A 22252-nucleotide genomic window follows, 5' to 3' on the forward strand; every position below is an offset into this window, starting at 1 on the left:
AAATGTGTGCTTTGAAAAAGGGAGAAAAGACTCAGAGGCATGGAAGGATAGCATCTTTCCTGATGTTTACTTGCTGAGGCATTCCCTTTGTATTGATGAGGAAAATTCTTTCAGCTCTGGCTCAAATTAGATACAGAGGTCATGTTGGTACCTGGCTATGCTGCATTCAGCATCGTGTTGCTGTTAATTACACTGCTGGTGGAGAGGCATCTGTGCTGCTCTCAGTCTTGTAGGATTTCATTACTTCATTATGTTCAAGTATCATTTGCTCACAGATGTGTGTAGGAAAAGAAATGCTGTTTGGGTGAATCTTTTTTCTGTTTGGGGTTTCTGTGTGAAAACATCTGGCTAGAGGACATGTCTGGAGCCACTTCAAGAGATGAACTCTAATTATTTCCGTTATTTAGGTTTGCAGCAGTTTGGCTAATCTGTTGCCAACCTAAATATTTAAATCACGGGCTGTAGGTCAAAATATTTATTTGGACTTCAGAACCACTGAGCAGTCCAGGGATACATGTTGTGGTTAACATTTCCCTTGGATGTAGCATTTCAATCTGAGATTTACCTGAAGAAAAGTGTCATTTACTGGTGCTTATTTATGTCTGTAATAGCTTAGAAAACCCAAAAACCTTTTACCAGTTTTGTGTTCTTCCCCTGGTGTGTGTAATGCTGTCAGGTAGGTTGATTCTCACTCTCATCTTTGTGGATGTGCTGTTTTGTTGCTTGGTTGGGCTGAAAGTCAGCACCTACTAGGGTTGGGGTAACTTTATATAGGTTAAAGTAATTTTACTGGGGTTGGGGCTACCAAGGATAGACTGGCACCTACTGGACTTTTTATTCTTCCCAAAAGAGCTTTTGCTGGTCACTCTGGAAGGCAGTACAGAAGCTGATGGAGCCCAGATCCCAACTCAAACAGAAGGCCCTTTGCTGGTTTGGAAATACAGCGCCTTTTGTCCAGCACTGTCTTAAACAGATTACCAGACCTTTGCCACAAAGGCAAATGGTTCTTGCAAAGGTTTAAGGACTCTTTGTTCTTACCCTTCAGCAAGAAGTCCTGAATACAAGAGCCCTCTGGACATTTACTCTTTTCAGTTTTTGTGAATTCTGTTTTGAAATGAAATGTGATTTATGGAAGTAAAGATAAAGCTGTATTTGTGTACAGATTTTTCTTAGTGTTTTAAACAAGCTTGTCTAGGACGTTTAGGTAGCTGCAATTGCAAAAGCAATGTGATGTTAGTGTTCATTATTATTTATACGAATTTGCATAAATTATGAATTTGCATTATGCAAATTTGTTAGTCACCAAAATAATTACAACAGCTACCTATTGGGCTTGTGTGGTGGTTGGTGGATGTAAGAATATTGTAAAAGAGAAAGCAGGTGTGTTGTCCACAATCCTGAAGCCCAAAACTTCTCTGTTCGAGATCATGGTTTCCTAAATATTACTGCCGAATTTGAGCTCCATCAAAACACACAGAGGTGCAAACTTGATCCAGATCAGGCAGAAGCACATAACTCTATTTTTGTTCAACTAGGGAATGTGATGTGGTATTTATGCTGTAGCTGTGGGAGGACAGGCTGTAGCTCCACAACATAGTAAAGTCTTCTCTTAGGACAGGTGTCTCCTGAAAACATTTTGGAGGAATTGGAAGTGATATAATGACTTTGTGCTGTTTCTCTGTGCTGTCACGTGGCTGCAGTGGTTTTGATTTGGTAGTAAGAGCCCAGAGTGTTTTTTCCAAAGTATTTTTCCACTGTTCATTCCCAAAGTTAATAGGTGAGCTGACTGCTGCACCAGTGTTACAGGCACGGCACAGTAGTTTGCTCTGTGGTGCTCTCTCCCGTGTTCTCACCACATTATGCAGCAAGGAGAGCATTAACACATTTATTCGCTGCTTCCTGCCAGGTTACCAAGATGGTCAAGACAGTCACCACGAGGACAGTGCGGCAGGTGCCGCTGGGGCCGGACGGGCTCCCTGCCATGGACGGCTCCTCACCCATGGGCAGCTACACGGACTCCATCGACAGGAGGTACCTGAAGAACGGGGAGCGCTTCATCACCCCCCAGGCCTCATCCACCCTGACCCGATCCTACAACAGCTACAACGACTCGTACCCCGAGAGCCACGAGGGCCAGTACCGCCCCTACATCGGCCACGACGGCTACGGAGACCTCTCGGACAACTACGGCAGCTTGTCCCGGGGCGTCAACTACCGGCCCCGCTACGCCTACGTGCCCGGGGGCACCTACCGGCCCGATGACGGCAGCTTCACCCTGCCCAGCAGGAGGGAGAACTACGGCCCTGTTGCCCAGCCTCAGGTGCCAGTGGGCAGCAGCGTTGACCTGAACCGCTCTCAGCCCGAGCGCTTCCAGCCAGAGCCCTATGGACTGGAAGATGACAACCGCAGCCTCGGCGTAGATGATGAAGGGTATGAACTGGATCCCGATTACTCCACTGTGAACAGGAGGACGTCTGCAGGTGTGCCAGAGAGAGGAAGGCCTCACAAAGGAAGGTAAAACCCGATTGTTTTTCACAGTGCAGTTCTGCAGCTATTGCTTATTTGATCATGTACATTCAAATTCTCTGATCTGGTACATTCTGGAATTACTTGACAGAAAAACAACCCATAAATGACTGGAAAACACACATGAAGTATGGAAGAGAGAGGTGGGGCCCAAGGACCCCTTCAGTGATTCTGGGCTGCTTAGTTCAGGTTGAATTTAGAGAAAAGATGACCTTGTACAAGAAGGCTAAGTTACTTTTTTTCCTTCCTCATAGAAGAAGAGTTGTGAATGCACTCTATTGTCATAGAGCCATCCCATGCTAGCAAGGTGAAAAGAGGGGTTTGTGATCTGTGAGACTCCTGACAGGTCTGGTTGTGTGCACATCTGCCAAACAAAAGGTTCGAACAGCTGGTTGGGGTTGCAGATGAGCTGATCCCTGGTGGGGAAGGGGTGCCAGGCTGTCTTGTGAGGTGTGACAGCCTCTGCCCTGATCCTGTGCTAGCCACACACCCCCAGCTGTCTGACCAGGTTTTGCTGAACCTCACAGATCTTAAAGACTAGATCATTATTTTTGCCCTGTGCCTCTGCAGGGAAGAAAAGAGTATCTGTGTTGTATTTAAAATGACCAGTTACAAATTACTTCTGGTTCAGCCCAGTTTCTAAGGAATGTTCTATTTTATGCCATGTTTTCTGGTATTAGATGTTTATGCTGTGTTCACAGCTATCTGTTCTTGCATTTGAGAAAAAACCCCAACAACCCCCAGGCTTGGCAAAAGAGTCCTGTTACTCAGCTGAAAGTCATCTTGTACAGACCTGAAAAACTTGTAATACTTTGTTTTCTAAGGGGTGTACAAATTCTACATGTGCCTGCTTGAAGTCATATCCTCATGATTGGTGTTTTGATATGGATTTAGTTCTCATTCTTTTCCTTTTAATTTAGAATAGTTTCCAGAGCTGTAAAGAGTCTGGATTCACCTGCCTCTGTGTACAGACAGTCTTTAGACTTAACATTTCTGACCTCAGGCTATGCTGCATCATCAGCAGTTGTCGGTGGGATTTGTGTTGCCTTTTTCTTCTCTCTGAGTCCTCCTCCTTGGAGATGTTACATCATTTATTCTTTTGTGGCTCTATTTTCCCTCCCTCTTCTGGAAATTCATTCCAAAGCTAGAATCAAACACTTCCAAATTGTCATCTATACTTGTGAGAGGGGAAAAAAACAAAGATAAAAACGCAATGAAAAGGTGTCAAGGCATATCTCCCAAAACACCCTTCAAGTCCCTTGTGACATCTTTGATTTTGCAGGCTTACCCAGCAGTGGAATCACGTCCCCGTTTTATGGGGCTGAAGGAAATACCTGCACCCAGTGGGTGCCAGAATCCTGATCAGTCTGTCAGACTTGGATTAGCACTTCCCTGAACTAAGCAAGTTTACAGTTCTTGCTAAAAGAAGTCAGGCATCAATGCTTCTAAATTTTTATTAACATTTTTCAAACTGTATGCAAAATGAATAATTAAATATATTCTTAGAACCTACCCATTTGCATTTTAAAATTCGGTGGTTTTATTAAACATCCCTTTGATTTATTGTTCCTTGCAGTTTGGATAGGACCAATTCATAATTTTCCTTCTACATTTCTTTTGTTATGAGGTTTTTTTCCATATTTAATGTGATCAAGAGGCTTTGACAAATAATTAGCCTGACTGTGGCAGCAAACTTTAGCTGTTGAGAACATAAGATTGTATGAAGGCCTCTTCATAAGCAGTTACTTTTTGACATTTCAAAGAAATACTTGAACAATTCAGTAAACCTGCATTTCAGATATGCTACTGATCTGCAGGAAAATAAAGACTACAAGTAGTGCTTTGTACTAGATGAGGGTAATTGCCAATTTATTATTCCTCTCTAGTTTTTTTTAATTTTTATTTCTGTGAAAATGATTAAATGAATGTGATTGATTGATGTCACGTTTGATTTCAGAAAGTTTGTATGTGTAGAGCAGGTTTAACAACAGCTCTGTTGGATGCTGTTCTGTGTTGCACCAACTTTCAGCTTGGGCATCTCGTGTCCTGAACAGAATTCCTCCGCTGATGACTCACTGAGCCTTTGTCTCATGTTCTTCCCAGTAGGTGCTACTTCATTAGGGAGTAGTTCAAAGGTAAAAGAAGAGTCCTTACTGTCAGTCCCTGTTCTGAGAGGGCTTGATGGAGGTTTCTCATCCGAATCTGTGCTAGTGAGTCTGATTCCCTGTGTGATGAGGTGGCAGCCCAGCTGTGTCTGGAGGGGGTCCTAGGCAGGGGGATTACAAGTACAGATTGTTCTTTCCAGCTCTTGCCTGCTCCATTTGGTAACAGAGATAAATACCTATTTGTGCTTTTCTTCTGTCATCACCAGCCTCATTTTAAGCTACTTATATTTCATTTTAAATTGAGGAAAAATGTGCCTCCTCACAAACATCTCCAAATCCTGATAAATGCACAAAGGCAAACATTTCCTCTGCTGGCTCGTCATTGCTTGTGGCTGGGCTTTCTTGTTTTCCTTCATACTGAGTCTCTCCTCACGTAAGATACATCACCTTCTGCAAGAGCACCTGGCAATTCTTGTTCTTCCCCTCAGCTTATGCTCTGGTTTGGTGTAAGTCAGGTCGCATAATAAATTGGAGTTAGAGAAAAGCATTTGGGGTGTATAGTATTGAAGTTAACTTATGACGGTATTTACACATCTTTAATTGAGTTCGTGCTCTTTTTTCCTTCATTTGGTATGTTGCTTTTATTATATTAGGTGTTTAATTACAGTTTTTAAAAACATCTAATTTTATTGTGTGCTGGATGTTTTATATACAGTCCTTTTTGCAAGAGAAGAAGTACTGAATACTTTTATTCACAAAAAACATCCCTACTACTATTGGAACATTTCTTAATCATTAAATTGAAATGAACACAGGCTGGAAAGAAATGACAAGTCATAATTCATCTTACTGGTTTAAATAACTTCTGTTCAGCTTTTTCTTGTGTGAGTGGTGATTTCTTTCCAGAGTGGACCACTGCAGTCTGTACTTGTATGAGCATTCACGGGACCTCTTTTTTCCCTAAGGGCTCTGGAGCAGCTATTGCCAGTGTTACTATTCCAGACTAGACAGGGTATAAATTTTTAATGTTGACTAAATCTACAACAAAACCGTTTTTTACTATTAAATTATCTATGCTAGAAGCCTGATTTAAGACACTGAGACTGTATTTGGTGGTCACTTCACGGTCCAAATGATTATTATCAGGAAATGAGCCAGATTTTAGATTAAATACCTTTTCCAGTGGGTCTGTCTTGCTGCTGTTGTGTATAGACAGTGAGAGCACTGGTAACACCGTACATGTCAGTCTCATTCTTCTTCTGGTGTTTTTTTCAGTACAGAATGTAAAGGCTTGTAATTGTAGGTAAAACTTCCAGTCAGCACTTTTGGCCTACGTTCACTCATTCCAAGTGTATATGGGCAGCATTAGGATGTTGTCTAGTTCAGGCCAGGAGTTTATGGACATGCCTGGGCAGAACAGGGTGAGGCAAGCAATGTGGCCAGTTTGAATAATATTTGGGTTTTTTTCTGAGTGTCTTCCTTAGTGTGAATTCAGTTTGATAATATTCTGGTAGCAGAAGGTGATGAAAAGCAGAGTTTGATATGGCAGGAGGCAACCCGAGTCAGCTCATCCATTGGGAGTTCTTAGGTGTTTCCAGTTAAGGGGATTTTGGTGTTTTAACCATATGGCCCTAACTCAGGCTTGTCTCAGCAGAGGATTCACTCCAGTTTTGAATCCCCTTGTGTATCCTACCAGGGAACAGAGCCTGGCAAAAGTAGAATCTCATTCTGCAAAGTCTTTACTTCTCCTCTTCAATGTTTGGCACAAAGTTTCCTGCTGAAATCCCAAGCCTTTCTGGTCTTTTATCCAAAGCAGACACCAGCTGCAAACTGTAACGAATGTAACACTTGTAGAAGTTGTTGAGGATTAAATGTTTAAATCCTTCACCTGTTTATTCAAATGTGCCTGTGTTGAAGCCATAAGGAAGATGATAAATCCACAAGCTGTCGCCCAGTTTTTAACTATGCTAGAATGTGTTTTGATCAATTCCCTGAGACAGGTGATTAGTGAGACCCATGGCATCCTAAAAACTCATGTGCCTTGCTACAAACAAACGGAAGGCAAGATGCTTGCAGTCAGCAACTCTGGCATAGCACCAGAGCTCTTCAGTCCTGAGAGTAAAGAGCTCTTGGTCTCCCGAGAGCGGTATCTGCTGAGGCTCTTGTGAGTCCTGTATCAGGTGGCTTTTCCTTCCCAGCCTAGTTGCTCCAGTGATGCGGATGTGAAAAATCACATTTGGACTGCATCAGTCTGACTCAGAAAGAGGATTTCTTTACTCACCCAGTGTGTAAATATGTTGGTGATTAGGGTGTGTTTAATGCCCTGATAGATTCTTGCTTTTGATTTTCTCGCTCTGCCAGTCTGGTCTTCCAGCTCTGTTAAAGGAGAGCTTCTGGGGCTTGGGGCGCTTCTGCCTTGCTCTGCCTAAGCAGTTGTTCTGATCCTCTGCAGATGATCTGCTTTGGTAAACTACTTCCCCTGTTGGGTTTTTTTAACCTTCCCTAGCCTTGATCACAGTATTTAGTCATGTGGATCTGAAGTAGTGTGATACTTGCCTTAGCTGAGCTTTCTTGTATACCTCCTAGGTTCATACAGGATCCCAGATTTTCTGCATAATGATTTGGGGCCTTCAAGGGTCAAGGTGTTTTCTTTGCTGCCAGGTACAGTCATTGAGTTATGTCACTGGTGCATTAGCAGTGGCTCCCGACCCTGTTTCATCCTCAGAGGAATGTTGGATCTGGCCTGCGTGGCCTTATGCCAGCAATTGCGGGTTTTTGTTTTTATCCTCTTCTCTACCAGTTGTTGAGAGATGCTGTCTTGTTTTAAAGCAGGGTTGTGATCTTATTTATTTTTTCCTTTTTAATGATTAATTCTTCACTTCAGGTATTTTCACTCATATTTAATAAGTAGTGATTGACAATTAAAATTAGTACTGTTGGTACTAAACTTATGTGGTACTCTTTTGTCATGACAGTGTTGCAGTTTGAAGTCCTAACTCTAAAGTTTTCTTTTGACAAATTTAATGAGACCAAGGAGATTTGTGTGGCAAAGGGAAGAGGATACAACGTTGAGGAAAATAGTCCCATCTGTGTGGTTCTGTTTGGAAGGCTTTGTGGAAATAAAGCAAACAAACTGCATCCCAAGACAGTAATTATCTTTGTGTACTTGCACGGATGAGGAGGAGAGAGAAACTTAATTGCGCAGGTGTAATTGAGGTGGTGCACAGTTATTTTGTGGGCAGCTCACACGACTGAGATGTTCTGAATTGCGAGTTACCAAGTCAAGCAAGGAACAGCTGTGCAATTATTAAAATTAATCTTCTGCTGCTTTTATGAACTGAAAAAGAATTTAGCATGAAGATGAGTTTGAGAAATGAGAATTTGTTGTAGTTTTAACGCTGATTATCACAAATTTGCATTTGTAAAAATAGGACTTTGAGGAGTAGCTAAGGGGTTTTGTTATTCCTTCTGCCCCATGTGCATTCACAGAAGTAAATTGTTTCAGTGTTGTTGCTTTCTGCTTGGAGTGATGGAAGCAGCTTTGTTCTGTACCAGAAAACATGACTGTCCAGAGAGTGTAAATTACTGTGTAGAGCAACTGCTGAATTATACATATACAAATAACTGCATCAATAAAAGGATTTCTTCAGATTCATTCTGAGTTTTGGATGCTTGCCCATTTTTATCCTTTCATTCAGTTTATGGTTTAGAGCAGCAATTAAAGCAACATAAAGTCAGGAGAGGCATTTCTAACATTAAAAGCGTTAATTGTACAAGACTAAGTTCAGTCTCCACCCCCGGTTGCTCTCCACCCCCAGAGCCCAGTTTAATTATCAGTCCCTTTGGGATGGCAGCAAGTTCCGTTTTCTTCCTGACTTCTAATAGCCTGTACTTCAGCATGACAGCAGAAATGGTTCAATAACATCACTCAGTGCTTTAGATGAAAGATTTTAAGAAACATTTTATAGCAATTAGAACCACTTGCTTGACTGAGCTAACTGCAATACTGAGACAGTAGCAAACCTGTCCAGGAAAAAGCTGTAAAGCAAAAGGCTGCTGCTGGTTTGAAAAAAAAAATACATATAAGAGGGTGGTTTATGGCAATATCGATTAAGAGTAGTGTTTAGAGTATGCTTGTCTAAGCATCAACATGGAAATGTAGTGGAACTTGTCAGACTTGCTGAAATACATCTGTGGTCCCTGCCCAGGCCTTGAATGCCTTTAATTAGAGTTTTGGTTTGTTGAAGAAGTAGCAGCATTAATGAAGATCAGTGTTTCCTACTAAATGTAATCCAGCTCTGTTGTAATTGCTTTGCTAAGTGACCAGAATGAAAGCAATCTGTTTGATGGCTTGCAGTTCCTGTCATCATTTCATTGCTAGCCAAACAAACACTGTGCTGGAGTCCCATCACTGCTGAGAACTCAACTATGGTTAATTTTCAAGTTACTCCAAATAAACTATTAAAAACTGTAAATATGCTGCCCCAGTGATGTTTGTGATATAAAAATGTGTGCTTGTGGCTGAAATCTCCATATTGACTCAGTGTTACTAAGTGTTTAAACGTGCTTTTTTTTTTTTCTTTTGCCCCCCTTTCTATGTCTTGGGACCGTTTCTTCTCACAGGGGCTACGATGACCCCATCGAGACGGAGATGGTTGAGGAGAGGATCCCGTACCTGCACGGCGGCTACGCGGCGCCGCTGGCGCAGCCGGAGCGGGGCAGCATGGCCAGCATCGACCGGCTGGGGAAGCGCTCGCCGTCCATCGACAGCATCCGCAAGGACCCGCGCTGGAGGGACCCCGACCTGCCCGAGGTCATCGCCATGCTCAGCCACCCCATCGACCCCGTCAAGTCCAACGCCGCGGCCTACCTGCAGCACCTGTGCTACGAGAACGACAAAATCAAAAAGGACGTCAGGCACCTCAAGGGCATCCCTATCCTGGTGGGCCTGCTGGATCATCCAAAGCCTGAGGTCCATCGTAAGGCCTGCGGGGCTCTCAGAAACATCTCCTATGGGAAGGATAATGAAAACAAAGTGGCTATAAAGAACTGTGATGGGATCCCTGCATTGATCAGGCTGTTGCGAAAAACAAACGACATGGAAGTCAGAGAGCTAATTACAGGTCAGTGTCTGTGATTTCGTTAATGGATTAGTCTTTAGAACAGTTCTTTCAGCTTCAGGAACAAGAATTTCTGGAGATTACAAGGCTGAAGGAGAATTCAGATCACTGGCTGCAGCTGTTCTGTAGCTGCACCACGTTTGCGGGGCGAGAGCCTGACATGTGCCCATCAGGAGGGGATGGAGATCATCTCTGTGGGTGTGTGTGGTGCACCTGGGATTCCCTGGCTGCTGGGGGATGGATGCTGCTCCTTGGCTGTAGCATGCAGTAGCATGTGCTTGGGGTACTGAAGCTGAAATGAGTTACAGCAGCTCCGTTGACAGGTAATTTGTAGTGCACGTGCCCTCAGTGTGTTGCAGTCATGAGGTAAGATAGGCTGAGCTAAATCTTTCCTTGTTAATCTCTTAAAAAACAATCCTGCTGCCATGTCCCCACTCCCTCATATTTAGAGAACAGTCAGTCTCATCAGGAACACTTCCAGCCTGGTGCTCAGGACTCTGAGGCTGTATATAAAGTTGCAGCGCTTCTGAGCTGGAAAACTCAGATTTTAGGGAGCATAGGGTCTGCTTTGGTTACTTTGGACCCGGATTTGTTTGTTGCAAAGGTTGGAAAAGGGAGAATTACATTTCAGGTTAGTGAGTTCAAGCACACTTTGCAGGGAGTTTTCAAATACAGCTCCATTATTTAACCTGTTTTTATCTGAACTTAGTTTTGGGTATCATCCAAAAAGAGCAATAAAGTATATGCCAAGTTTCAAAGTTCAGCCATTAAGTGGGAAAGGGTAGAAAAGTATGTCATCTCTTAAAGTAAGGAGAAAGATATTATTCTTCAGTCTCCCATAAATCAAGAGGAGTGAAATGGATTTCCCTTTCTCTTCTCAGAAGCCGCAGGGGATGTTTGGATGGAGACCAGAGCAGTTCCAATGAATTTCTGTGCCAAAACAGAATTTTTCCTGAAAGCTTTGTGAGGATGGAAATGGGTCCAGGGCTGAAATTGTTTAGCTGCCTTATCAATGTTGGCTTGTAAAGGTAGACCCTGTTGCAAACATTGATTAAGCCATTAGAGGTAAACATCGTAATTCTGTAATTTCCTCAAAAATTATAGTAGCTCTCTTTAGGTTTTTACTGGTAATCATAATTCTCTGAGATGAACAGTGGCCTTGGGTGTTCCATCTGTTCTTCCACGGCCATTATAGGCTATTTAGCAAACTAGGTCTAAATATACAGTGTTGAAACTAGCAGGGATATTTTTCCAGCCTTTTTCCAGTGAGCTGGCAAAGGAGAGCTGTCTGTTTTGTCAGAGAAACTCTTGAGTAGCACGTGCTGGTTGTGCTTGGAGAGCTGTCTGTGCTGTGCCTCAACATGGAAACTCTGCAGGTGGTATTTATATTCCATTTGTTGCACTCATTTAATGTGATGGCAGACTTTGTTTTTTTTTTTAATAAAGAATACCTGTTTATCTACTGTTCTAGTTTAATCAACACTCATTTCTGGAGTGCTGAGAAGCAATAAATTTATTTCCTTACATTCAAGAAAGGAGAAGCCATCTATAATTTACTCTGAAGGAGTATCATTATAGTGCTAGGTGGTAATCAGTCATTTCTGAGATGGCAAAAGCAAACTGGATGTTTTTCCTTTTCACTGTAAATGGCAATTGTTTTGATTTCCCGTTGCTTAATTAGCTTTAGAGTTCAAATGCATTTTATTTGGCAATAGTTTTTGCTAATTAAATCTAGTGTTTTTATTCCACCTTGGCTTTTGTTACTTAGAGCTTTTTATTTCCCCTTACTCAGAAACACCAGGAATACTAAGGGCATTAACCTAAACAGATGTCCAGTAACAGATGATGTGTATTTAATCTCCACCTAACCAGGAATAATTTCATTCCCCTTCTAAAATGATATCACCAGATCCGGTGTGAGACATCCAAGCATCAGCACAGAAAAGAAGAATATTCCAGCAATGCCTCTGTGACTGGTGCTGCTGTACTTGCACTCTGTGTTCAAAGCTCTGGCTGACAATGTGGAATTGTCCATTTGTAAAATGAGCTCCAAAAGTCAGCAGAGAGAAACAAGAGCCAGCTTGAAGTGCAAAGGGAGCATTCAGGCAGGGCTGTCACAAAAGGACTGTGTTCTGCAGCCTCGGAAATTCTGATCACAGTTCCAGTATTCTCCTGGTAGCAGTCGCAACTTCCTGTCTGGGTGCTTTGCCCTAGTGATAAACCAAGGCCTACCTTTGCCATGAAAGTTTTTCAGTGTATCTGGACAGAAATGTCTGGGGACTGCATCAGCAATGCATTAGGAAAAAGGGAAAAAAAAAGAAAACAAAATACAGCAGCATACAGCATTTGTGTTTATTTCTTTTAACAGGCTCCAAATTCACGTTTGGTATGACACATTGATTTTTCTACAGTTTAATCTTTCTTTAACTCAATACTGGCTGCTTTTCAAAAGCTCAGTAGTAATCACCAGCTGGTCATCCCAGCTAAGGACAAATGATAAAATAATCCTACTTTCCAAAGAGATTAAAGTAATTTAAAGAAGTGTACATAATTCAGTTGTCTGATTTGAAGAGCAGTTCTAGGCTTGAAGTTTTGTTTCTCTGGCTGTAGAATACTGCCTGCCAGCAGGACAGGAGGTACCTGGGTCACACAGTAGGACACCCTGTTTGAAGCAGGGCTTTCAGGCAAAAGAGACCATCGTTCCCATCTAATGTGAGAGTCAGTCCTTGACAGCTCCATGCCTTCTTCTTTGCTTGATCTGATGCAACAGCCACAGCTGGATCTGGTCACTGTGTTAAAGGAGTGGGGAAGCCACACCAGTGAGTTAAAAACACCCAAGAGGTGGATGCAGCATCAGGGGAGAAATCAGATGTGTGGCATCAGTGCTGAACGAGTGAGTCTGGCTGTGCTGGGAGTGTGTTCCCTTGAGCACTTCCCAGGATACACATTTGGAGAAGTTAGACAACTGTTTTGACATTAAATTTTGGAAGCAGGCAGAGTGTACTGATACACCGCTGCTGCCAGATTAAGCCAGTCTGTAGATTTTTTTCTTACAGATAGCACTGGTTTTAGCAGAATTTGGAAAGCTTCTTTGGGTTAGTGCCATCACTGTTTTACCAGGTGTTCTTGACATATCTGCACTTGAAAAATAGCACTAAACATGATGTCCCTCCAGGTCAGAGATCAGTGAAGTGTGCAAAATCTGCCTTCTAAACTCAAAGATACATTCATAAAACACCACAGATCTCACATCTCTTTGGTTTTGGAATGTGGAGTTACAAAATGCTTCCTAGCTACTGCACTAAAAAAAGCTTGATTTAAGTGTTAGAGTGTCCATAAGTAAGTCATGAGTAGAGTTGTGTTGAGAAATACTCCATAAAATTCTTCCTTCATTTCTTGTTAGGCTTGTAGCTGTACTGCTGTACTCTCAGTGGATCATTTTCTTGAGAAAAAGAGAGAAATGAGGATTAAGCTGATAAGGAATTAAATCTCTTCTGATTGGGAAGGTACAAAAGTTTTATCTTGAGTGATAAGCTTTTTGTGGAGGAAATGTTCCCATCAGATATGCAAGACCAAAATTCTATTACATTCTTTGAAAAGCAATCAGGAATTGGTAGCTTTAATGAATAATTTTGTTCTTTGTGAGAACGTTGGAGTAATTTTGTTGTTTAATGACATTGCACTGATTTTAAGTGGTGCAGGACATGATTCTTCCAATTGGTTATAATTGAAAAATTGACCTTCAAAATGCTCTGCAGTTGAAATATTTTGATCTAATGCTCGAACAGCAACTTGAAGATAAATCAGCTGGCTCAGAGCTCCCAGCTCCTGGGCACTGATGTGTGCTGAGGTCCTGTCATCTGCTCAGACCTGGACTCCTCTTTGGAGAAGTACCCGCCTCTCTTCAGCTTGCTGATCTCAGATGAGCTTTCTCTTTCCATTTGCTATTCCAGGGCTTCTCAGAAGGTCCTTGTCCATGGTGTGTTCTGTCACACACTAGCTCATGTTGTGGTGCTCAACACTGCTGAAAGGAGCACAGCTCCAATCTTCAGGACTTGGATACAAACAAGTCTATCAAACAAATGCCCCCCGGACCAACGCGCAACAAGAATTCCTCAGGGAATATATTGCAGTGTGCTTATTTTTCCAAGTGATAAACTATCTGGTATGGACCACAGAAAAGGAATTAAACAGCTTCTAGTTTCTTGGTGATGCTGGATTTTTTTGAAATAAAAACTTGTAGTTATTTTCCCTGCTTAATATGTTGAAAAATCAGGGATGATGGTTGAAGCCACAAGTACATAAGTACATTACTCACAGTATTTATGAATAAAAAATTGCTAGTCATCATGTTCATCTTCTAAAGAGCAATACTTCATCTTTCTCTAGTCCTAAAACTCATGCAATCTGTGGCTAAAAAGGCCAAAACTTGTAGTGAAAGTGCATGGAAAATTTAGATAACTTCATTCACCTTGTGCTGCTGTGTTAGTGACATGATTTCTCCTGAGTGCTGTTCTTTTCAATGGATAAGAGCTTTAAAAACAGTGTTTCCAGCTTGGTGAAACATTACTGTGTTAGACCAGTAGTAACAGAGAATGATATTTAAGATGGATGTCAAATTTACAGCAATTTTTTCCCTCTGATTTTTTTTTTACTCCTAAATGCTGCAGTTGGATCTGAATTTGTCCTCTTAACCTAAAGGCTGTCAGTATCAGTGAGCTTTCCATAGAATTCATTTGCTCTAGAGCAGAAAGGATGCTGGGATTTAGAGGTCTTTGTTTCATAATTTTGAATAAGAAAAATGTACTGTCAGTGTGTTTATTTTCTATATCCTTTCTTGTGAAATATTTTCCCCATGAAAATATGAAGTCAGTGTTCAACCTGAAGTTTTTTCTCTGTCTTTGGAACCACAGGACTCCCTCACATCTGTTTATTTTGTGCTACCTTTCTTTTAAGTGCTGTGCATTTTCCCTTGCTAAATGCTGCTCAGCAGAGGGATTCTTTTGGATTTCCTTATGCAACTATTAAGGAGAACATTATACATTTAAGTGCTTTGACCTTTTGAATAATTTGAAGAGTTTGCACTAATTTTTTTAATAGTAAGGCTGTCTTTTATTCTTCTTCAGTTTATTGTTTTGTATGAAAGATTGTAGAGATGGGAGGCAGATGAGAAATTGAAAGCTTGTAAAATGCTGGGGGAGTTTTTGTCAAAGAGGGTGGGGGAAAGGTTCTGTGTAACTCCAGTTTCCTTTGTCCGGTAGTCACTGAGATTTACAGTCAAATTGTGTTTGCCCTAAAGCGTTCATTGCATAAACTACAGCCAGCCCCTTAATAAAAATTCTGTGTATGTAGAGGAGCTGCTTCCATTGGGGCAGGTGGTTCTCTTGGTCAGGGTGGGGTTACAACATTAAAGCTGGTGGTAGATGGGCAGGTTGGTGCTGAAATCTAGTTGGAACTCTGTTGAATCCACAGTTGCATTTAGTCTCTTGAAATAACCTCTGGTGAATGAGAATGTAGGAAGAGATTGGAGGTGGTGATTTTATTTTACATGCTGTGGTTGAAGGTATTGAAGTCTCGACACTAATCTCTAAGTCTTAAAACAAGCAAAAGGTTTTAGCACTGGAAAACTTTAATACAATCCTGTAATATTAGAGCTCTTGGAAATTTTGAATGTATTCCTGATTTTTTAGTTATATATCTGCCTTGTTCTTTTTAAGCAGTAAGATTTGCCTCTGTAGTTCCACTCTAGAGGTAACAGATTACATCACTGCTCCAGGAAAGATTGAAAGGGGCTGAAACAAAAGGTTGCACTTCTGTTGTTCTGTTGTGTTTTTTAGATGTATATAAAATGAGGCGGAGATTTACAGTTTGCACTGTAATCTGCACAAGTCCATAGTGGTTGTAACACAGGGAGCCTCAGGTTGATATTCCATCAATTTAGGAAAGATTCCTTGTGTGTTTTGGGGAATCTGGGTTTTCTCTTTGGGCTGTCTGGAAATTTTGCTGGAACTCACACTTTTCCTTGGAGACCAAAAGCGTGTGTCTGGCTCCCTCCAAGTGTTGTTACTGACAGTTCTCAGATGGTACCAGGCTGGGTCTATGCAGAAATTCTCTCTGAAGTGAGCATTCTGTTTTAGTCCTACTCTGATGAGTAATAACTGTCAGGACACTGATACAGGTCTGCTGGGAGGCTGTATCACTTATCTAACACTGGGTATTTTGCAGCTATAAAGCTGTTGTTCTGTTATTCGGTTTTGATGTTTGACTTCTGTCTACTTTGGCTCATAATTGAGTTAAAAATGAAAAGACAGTGGAGTTCTGGTTTCCAGCTTCTTCAAGAAATCATATGTTCGTGGCACCAGGAGATTTGAACACCGATATTGCTTGTGACAGAAAAATGAGAAAATAAATAATAGAAAGGAGACTTGAATGAAATATTATCTTGTGCAGAAGATAAGCATAAGATCGGTGATCCTCCAGAAATTCATCTCTCCTAGGACTTTGTCAATATACTTTGTTTCACTGGATGAATTTTTACTTTTTGAGACATAGTTAGACTTGAAAGTGTAACACAATTTGTATACAGCAGAAAAAGCCTATTAATCTCCAGTAGTACATCACTTTTATGTACTCTGTGTAGGGCTTGATGAGTTCAACAATGTCCATGTCTTGAAAAAGGTACTTCCATGCTTTGTTGAAGAAGCTGTGGGATTTTCCCTAAGCTGGTTCTGGTCTGGCATCTCCTCAGGTTGCTTCGCCTTCTTGTTTAGCTTTATGATTTAACCTTCAAGCACTTCCCTGTGAATCCTGTGATTCTATTTACCCTTCAGATTTAATATAGTTGTTATACTCCGGTTATTTAATGATCCCCTGCAGGCACCCTGTGGAATTTATCCTCCTACGAGCCCCTGAAGATGGTCATCATCAACCATGGTCTGCAGACGCTGACCAACGAGGTGATCATCCCCCACTCGGGCTGGGAGAGCGAGCCCAATGAGGACTCGAAGCCGCGCGACGCCGAGTGGACAACGGTCTTCAAGAACACCTCGGGCTGCTTGCGGTAAGGCACAGCTGCCGAGTTTTTTCCCCATAGTTTCTCGGGGTTTTTAGTGAAGAATTTGAGCTACTGACTAGTTAGGATTCTAAATGTTCCTTCTAAAATTCCTTGCAAAGGAGCCTTTCTGGTTTCATACTGTGTTTGCAATTCTGAAAGCGCCTTGAGAGCAGGGCAGTTCATGCTAAAAGCTGGAATCAGGAGGAGTCCTAATGCAGTCTGAAGAACCAATGTTCCCTAAACAGTGGGTCTCATTTTGCTTTTCTTTTGAGAAAAAATAGTTACGCTCAGTTTAGATTCTTCAGTTTTGTGAAGAAGTCAGTTTGAATAAAACTACTAAAGATTTGGCATTATACCTTTTCTTGCTCTTAAATGTGCTCCTGTCAGATTTCTACTGATTAATGCATCTTCAGAAGTTGGTTCATTTCTGTTTCTCGGGCTTGTGGTCTCTAAATTGCAATAGCTATTCCCCCAAGTAACTTCACAAATTAAGAAAGTAATGAAAAGTGTTCTGGAAGGGCCCATTACTGAAATTATTTGCAGTCCCTCTGGAAGCTGAGGTCCTTTAAGCAGACTCCAGACATCATAGGTTTTTACTTACTAATGTCTCATTTCTAAGGGTGTTCTGCAAGAGGAAATTAGTCATGGTGAGGGAATAAAAGGATTATCTCAATGAATATGAGATTCTCCAGTAAGTATAGACAATAAATTAGTCATTAGTAGACTAGCCTAATCCACATCATAAAATTTTATTAGTATGTGGATCCACTTGAACTTCTGTACTCCAGAGTATTTCTTGGTTTGTTGATTGATTGGATTTGGGTTTTTGTTTTGGGTTTTTGGGGTTTTTTAAATTTTAAAGTAAGGCACTGGTTTTACAGGAAACTCAAAAGCTTGTGCCCTTTTGGACATTGTATTCTTAAAGCCTATGAAGAAGGGTGTGAAACATATACTGAGATATTAGAGAATTTAAACTTCTGCTATTTCAAAGTGGTCCTGATGCAACCTGAAATGCATCAGGTGACACCCAGTGAATGGTGGCTGTTTCTGCTGTTGAAGGCGGAAATGTCTTTCAGTCCTCTCATCTCTGGTCTCTGCTGTCATAGTCAGGAGGGACTTAGTGCTTCTTTGTGGAAAATTTGAAGCTTCCATCAGATGTGAGGCGAGGTGATCTCATGCTTGACTGAGGCTGCCTAAGGTAGATGGGGACGTGAGAGCAGGGAAAGGTAATCTGGAAAAGGTAATCTGTCCCCGTCTGTGCTGAGCCATGGAGACAGCAGCCTCCTGCACAGGAGCTGGGGAGAACTGCCCTGCTGTCTCCTCACTTCATGCAGTGAGGTGAGCGAGTGCAGGAACAATACAGGTGCAGGAGCAGGTGGGTATGAGCTGCCTTTCAGCTGATTGTGCTTCCTGTTCCCGTGTCAGGGATATTACTCACACCGTTTGTACAGCACTTCCAGATCAGGTGTCTAAATGGACATATCAAAAGTAATTAACATTAAAACTGTTGGAAATTATTTTGTGTTGTGTGCTGAAATCCTGTGCAGCTCATCTTTAAAAGCAGCAGCAAGATGTGATAGTTAACACCAACAGAGAATAAATTGTTGCAGCCATCTGTCTGACAGATACCAGTGTTTAAAAACCCCTTTGCCTATGCTTCTCTCATTGACACAGTAGCTGGTCCTAGAAATTCAATTTTCCACGAATGTAGCTTATTGCAGACTGCAAACTGTTCACCAGTTTGATATTTAATTGGGAGATTAGGCCTCTTGATTATGTGCCAGCCTCCCTTTGTCCCTTTTGGAAGTGAGCCTCAGGTGTGAGCTGCGTTGTCTCCCAAAATAACTGGAACAGTCTCTGAGCTTCTGAGGTTTCAGGTGTCCTTGCAGTTTAGGTATCTAAGCAGAAGACAGGCATTGTGCATGCAGCATGGCATTCGTTTCAGTATCATTTTTTCAGTTAATGAAGTTTATCAACAGATGTGGGCGAGTTTGTTCCAAACTCAGTGATTCACAGCATGAACTGCCAGTTAATTATTACTTGCCTTTTTTTTTTAGCACTGCTTATTCATCTTTACTTTGTTCTTAATCTAGGTTTCTCCTTTGATAATGTGGAGCCATGGAAACACTAATTTCAAAATAATTAAAAACAAGTAATTAAAAAAAGCCACACTACAATTATTTAGCTTTACCTCTTCTTAAATTCCTGGTCCATCCCACTTTCCTTTCCAGTCTTACCCATTTTCCCCTGTGTACCTTGTGTCTCTCCCTCCTCACTTTGGGGGTTCAGGTGCTGGTGTGTGTGCAGGTCTGAGTAGGTCGGGGTGAGCTCTGTAGTCACCTTGGCCCAGTGCCTCAGGGTGGATTAAGAGCTGCATCAACAGCAGGGGTGGTGTGGGACGTGGCAGGCACGTGTGGGATGGAAGGATGCTTCAGCTGCAGGGTCAGTAACTGGGGCCAGTACCTGAGCAAAGATCTTTACCTGCACCGGGGCTGGGGATTGACTTACACGATAAGAGCCGTGATCCCTGCACTCTGCCCTTGGCTGGAGCTGAGGTGGCTTTCTGTAGCCCTGATTTACCCACTTGCTGAAGTAACAAAATTCCTGCTGTGATGCTGGATACTGGTTTTGGTTTGTGTGGCCGCAGGACTTGCATCCAGCAATGGACCTGCTCTTTTATCTGTGTCTGATACTGAAAAACATTGGACTTGGTCATTTACAAGCTGGAAATCAGAGAAGCTGCTCACAGTTTGTCATCAGGAAAGCCATTCAAGAAAGCTGCTTTGCCATGTTATCTCATTCTGGGATTACCTGGGACACTCAGTGGTGTCCACTCCAGGCTACTGTAGCTGACCACACACACACAGAGCCAGTGGGAATCCAAGGAGGAAAAGGCCACTGGTGAAGGTCTGTGTGGACTGTTGTTTATTTAAAGGGCTCCTTCTGAAGTCAGGCTCTCTCCTGTGATAGTGCCCATTGTAGGAATATTTTGAATCCTGGTATCATCTGGAACATGGCTGATGGGTTCTGTGTGCCATCTCACTCTGCACTTGACTTGCCAAAAACTCTGTTCAAAGAAATGTTTGGGGGAATCCTTTGGAAATTGGCAGTACACCCAATTTGTAAAGTATGATCTGATAATGAAATTTACTGGATGTTCTTTTATAATCTTGACCACTGAAGTTTTCAGAAACTAGTGCAGGTGATGGTAATTTTGTCTTCATTCTCATCCTGAGATCAGGAAAAAGATGCTTCCTTTTTCATTGCTGTGTTTCTAAGGATAGACACACTATGATGAATAGATCTGCAATATCCATAATCAGTTTACTGCCGCAAATGGTCACTAGCCTTGTGAAGGATGCTGCCCTGGGTGTCATTTTATAAAACAGAGGTATTCTTGTTGAAGCTGATTAAAGAAACATGTATGGTAGAAATCTGGAAAGGAACAATACAAGACAAAGCAAAGTGGATTTTTGGTTATGAAGCAGTAGGACTGGGGAAGAAGTAAGAAAGACATTTGCTTACCATAGGAGAATCATTAAGTATGCACAGATGTTCCTTCATTTCATTTACAATGCAAGTTTTATGTCTTCGCATTGTATTTTATTCTTTTAGGTATGTGGAGAATGTCTCTTCTAGTTACTGCCCTTTTTTTTTTTTTTCCATTAAACACTTAAATCCATACTGGGATTTGCAATCCAGAAGTATTTGTCTTCAAATAGCACTCCTGGTGAAATAATGAGATTATTTGGTGCATCTTCATGAGGCCATTTCATGATCCATCCTACAACTTTTACCCAGACATGGAGGTGCTTCAGGAGAAGAGCATGAATTGAGCTCTTGTAGGAAAGATGGATCTGTGGTTCATGAACACCCAGGCAGTACCAGAGACCTTCCCTGGGTCCCCTGGGTTCTCCTAAGATGCTTCCCTGCTTTACATGGAAATTGCTGCATCTGTGGGTCAGAGCACTGTTGCAGTCACATTGTCTTGTTAGTTGTCTGTGGAGATAACCAGCATGATTCCTAGTTCTCTGGAAGCAGCAAGGATTTTAATGATTTAAAAATGAAATTCATTCTGGTCTTAATTGCTAGTTTCTGCCTAATTACTTTTAATTCTCCTAGATTTTTTCACTTAAAAGAGGACAGAGTAGAACTTAGTTCCTAAATTGCCAACTTTCTAGCCTGATTCCTGTGCTAAACTGACCTGCTGTCAACAAATGTTAAATGAATTAATTTGCATAGCAAACAGATGCAAAGTGCTCCTTTTTCCAGGGGTACCATCTGTAGTTGCAGCATTTCTTGTCAGTTCTCCAAGTACACAGAAATTCGCATTCACAAACATCCTCAGGGTTCAGAGCCCTGGCCGAGGTGTATGAACACAAACAAACTGCACCCACCTGACTTTCCCTAAAAACATCCATTCTTCAGCTGGAGATTGCACATAACAGCTTGTCCAACATCAGCCCCTGAGAAGGGAAGGGACCGCCTGGTGGCTGGAGCTGTACCAGGACACTTGAGAAGTGTGGATTTATTTGCTGGTGTGCTAGTGCACTGACATAATTACAGGCAAGATTAATGGTATAAACCTTTTTGTGGTCTAATGTTTAATAGCCCTGTCTCCTTCTGGCTTTGATGAGGTTCAGGCTGCTAAGTGCCTTAGGGGATCTAGATTTCACTGATCTTCACTCTTCCATCTTTATTGTGGGACTGGCACCTCGGTATGTACCTTCCCCTGAAGTTGCTGTAAATACCAGTAGTTCAAGGATTTTGAAATGGTTCATCCTACAGACATCAGCTGGGAATAAACTACTCCTGTAGGCGTTAATTAAGGGTTTGGTCCCATGGAATCAACACCTGAGAGGTTTGGTGAATGTGAGATACGATGTTCAAAGACATGGTATAAGGATTCGGGGAATTCAGAGCCAGAAATACACTCCACCAGGTTGAGAAATGATGTAAAAGTATCTGCAGGCCCCTCTTAGGTACTTCAGAGGAAAGGTGACTGCAAGAGCTTGATGGTAAGTTGATAATACTTGGGATGTGTCAAATAATTTTTGTATGCAAATGTTCTGAGCCTTTTTCTGAGGAGGACAGAGCATTATGGTACATTGTCCTGCAGGTGTCACTTGCAGTGTTTCAGTCACAGGTAACAGTGAGTCCTCATGTCTTTATGTGTTAGTAACGTGTGTGTACCCAGACACAGCCTGCACACACAGTTTGTAGCACGAGTGTGGGTGTGTCTCTGGGGCACGTGGAGGTAAAGGAAGTTTTGTCAAGCAACATGTGATCTTGTTTGGGCAGAAAAGGTCTTTCTCTTTGCCCCCAGAAACACTTGTATTGAGTGTGTCAGTGATGTTTTTTCTTCCCATCGCTGTGTGCTGAATTTGAGGAACAAAATGAAGTAAGGTCATCAAAACCAGGTTCTTATGCCCTCCTTTCTTATTAAT

At 41.9% G+C, this 22252-nt stretch overlaps 1 protein-coding gene across 8 annotated transcripts in view; it reads left to right on the plus strand.

Annotated features, from left to right (window-relative positions):
* ARVCF (ARVCF delta catenin family member) overlaps positions 1–22252 on the plus strand; it is a 245417-nt gene that overhangs the window by 167253 nt on the left and 55912 nt on the right. For all 8 annotated transcript variants that reach the window (XM_068208793.1, XM_068208796.1, XM_068208794.1 and 5 more), the window contains 3 exons: positions 1907–2514; positions 9255–9754; positions 16628–16811. In XM_068208793.1, the coding sequence (XP_068064894.1) occupies positions 1907–2514; positions 9255–9754; positions 16628–16811 (1292 nt within the window). The remainder of the gene's footprint in view (positions 1–1906; positions 2515–9254; positions 9755–16627; positions 16812–22252) is intronic.

This window comes from Anomalospiza imberbis, chromosome 18 (genome assembly GCF_031753505.1).
Source record: "Anomalospiza imberbis isolate Cuckoo-Finch-1a 21T00152 chromosome 18, ASM3175350v1, whole genome shotgun sequence".
Classification (NCBI taxonomy): Eukaryota; Metazoa; Chordata; class Aves; order Passeriformes; family Viduidae; genus Anomalospiza; species Anomalospiza imberbis.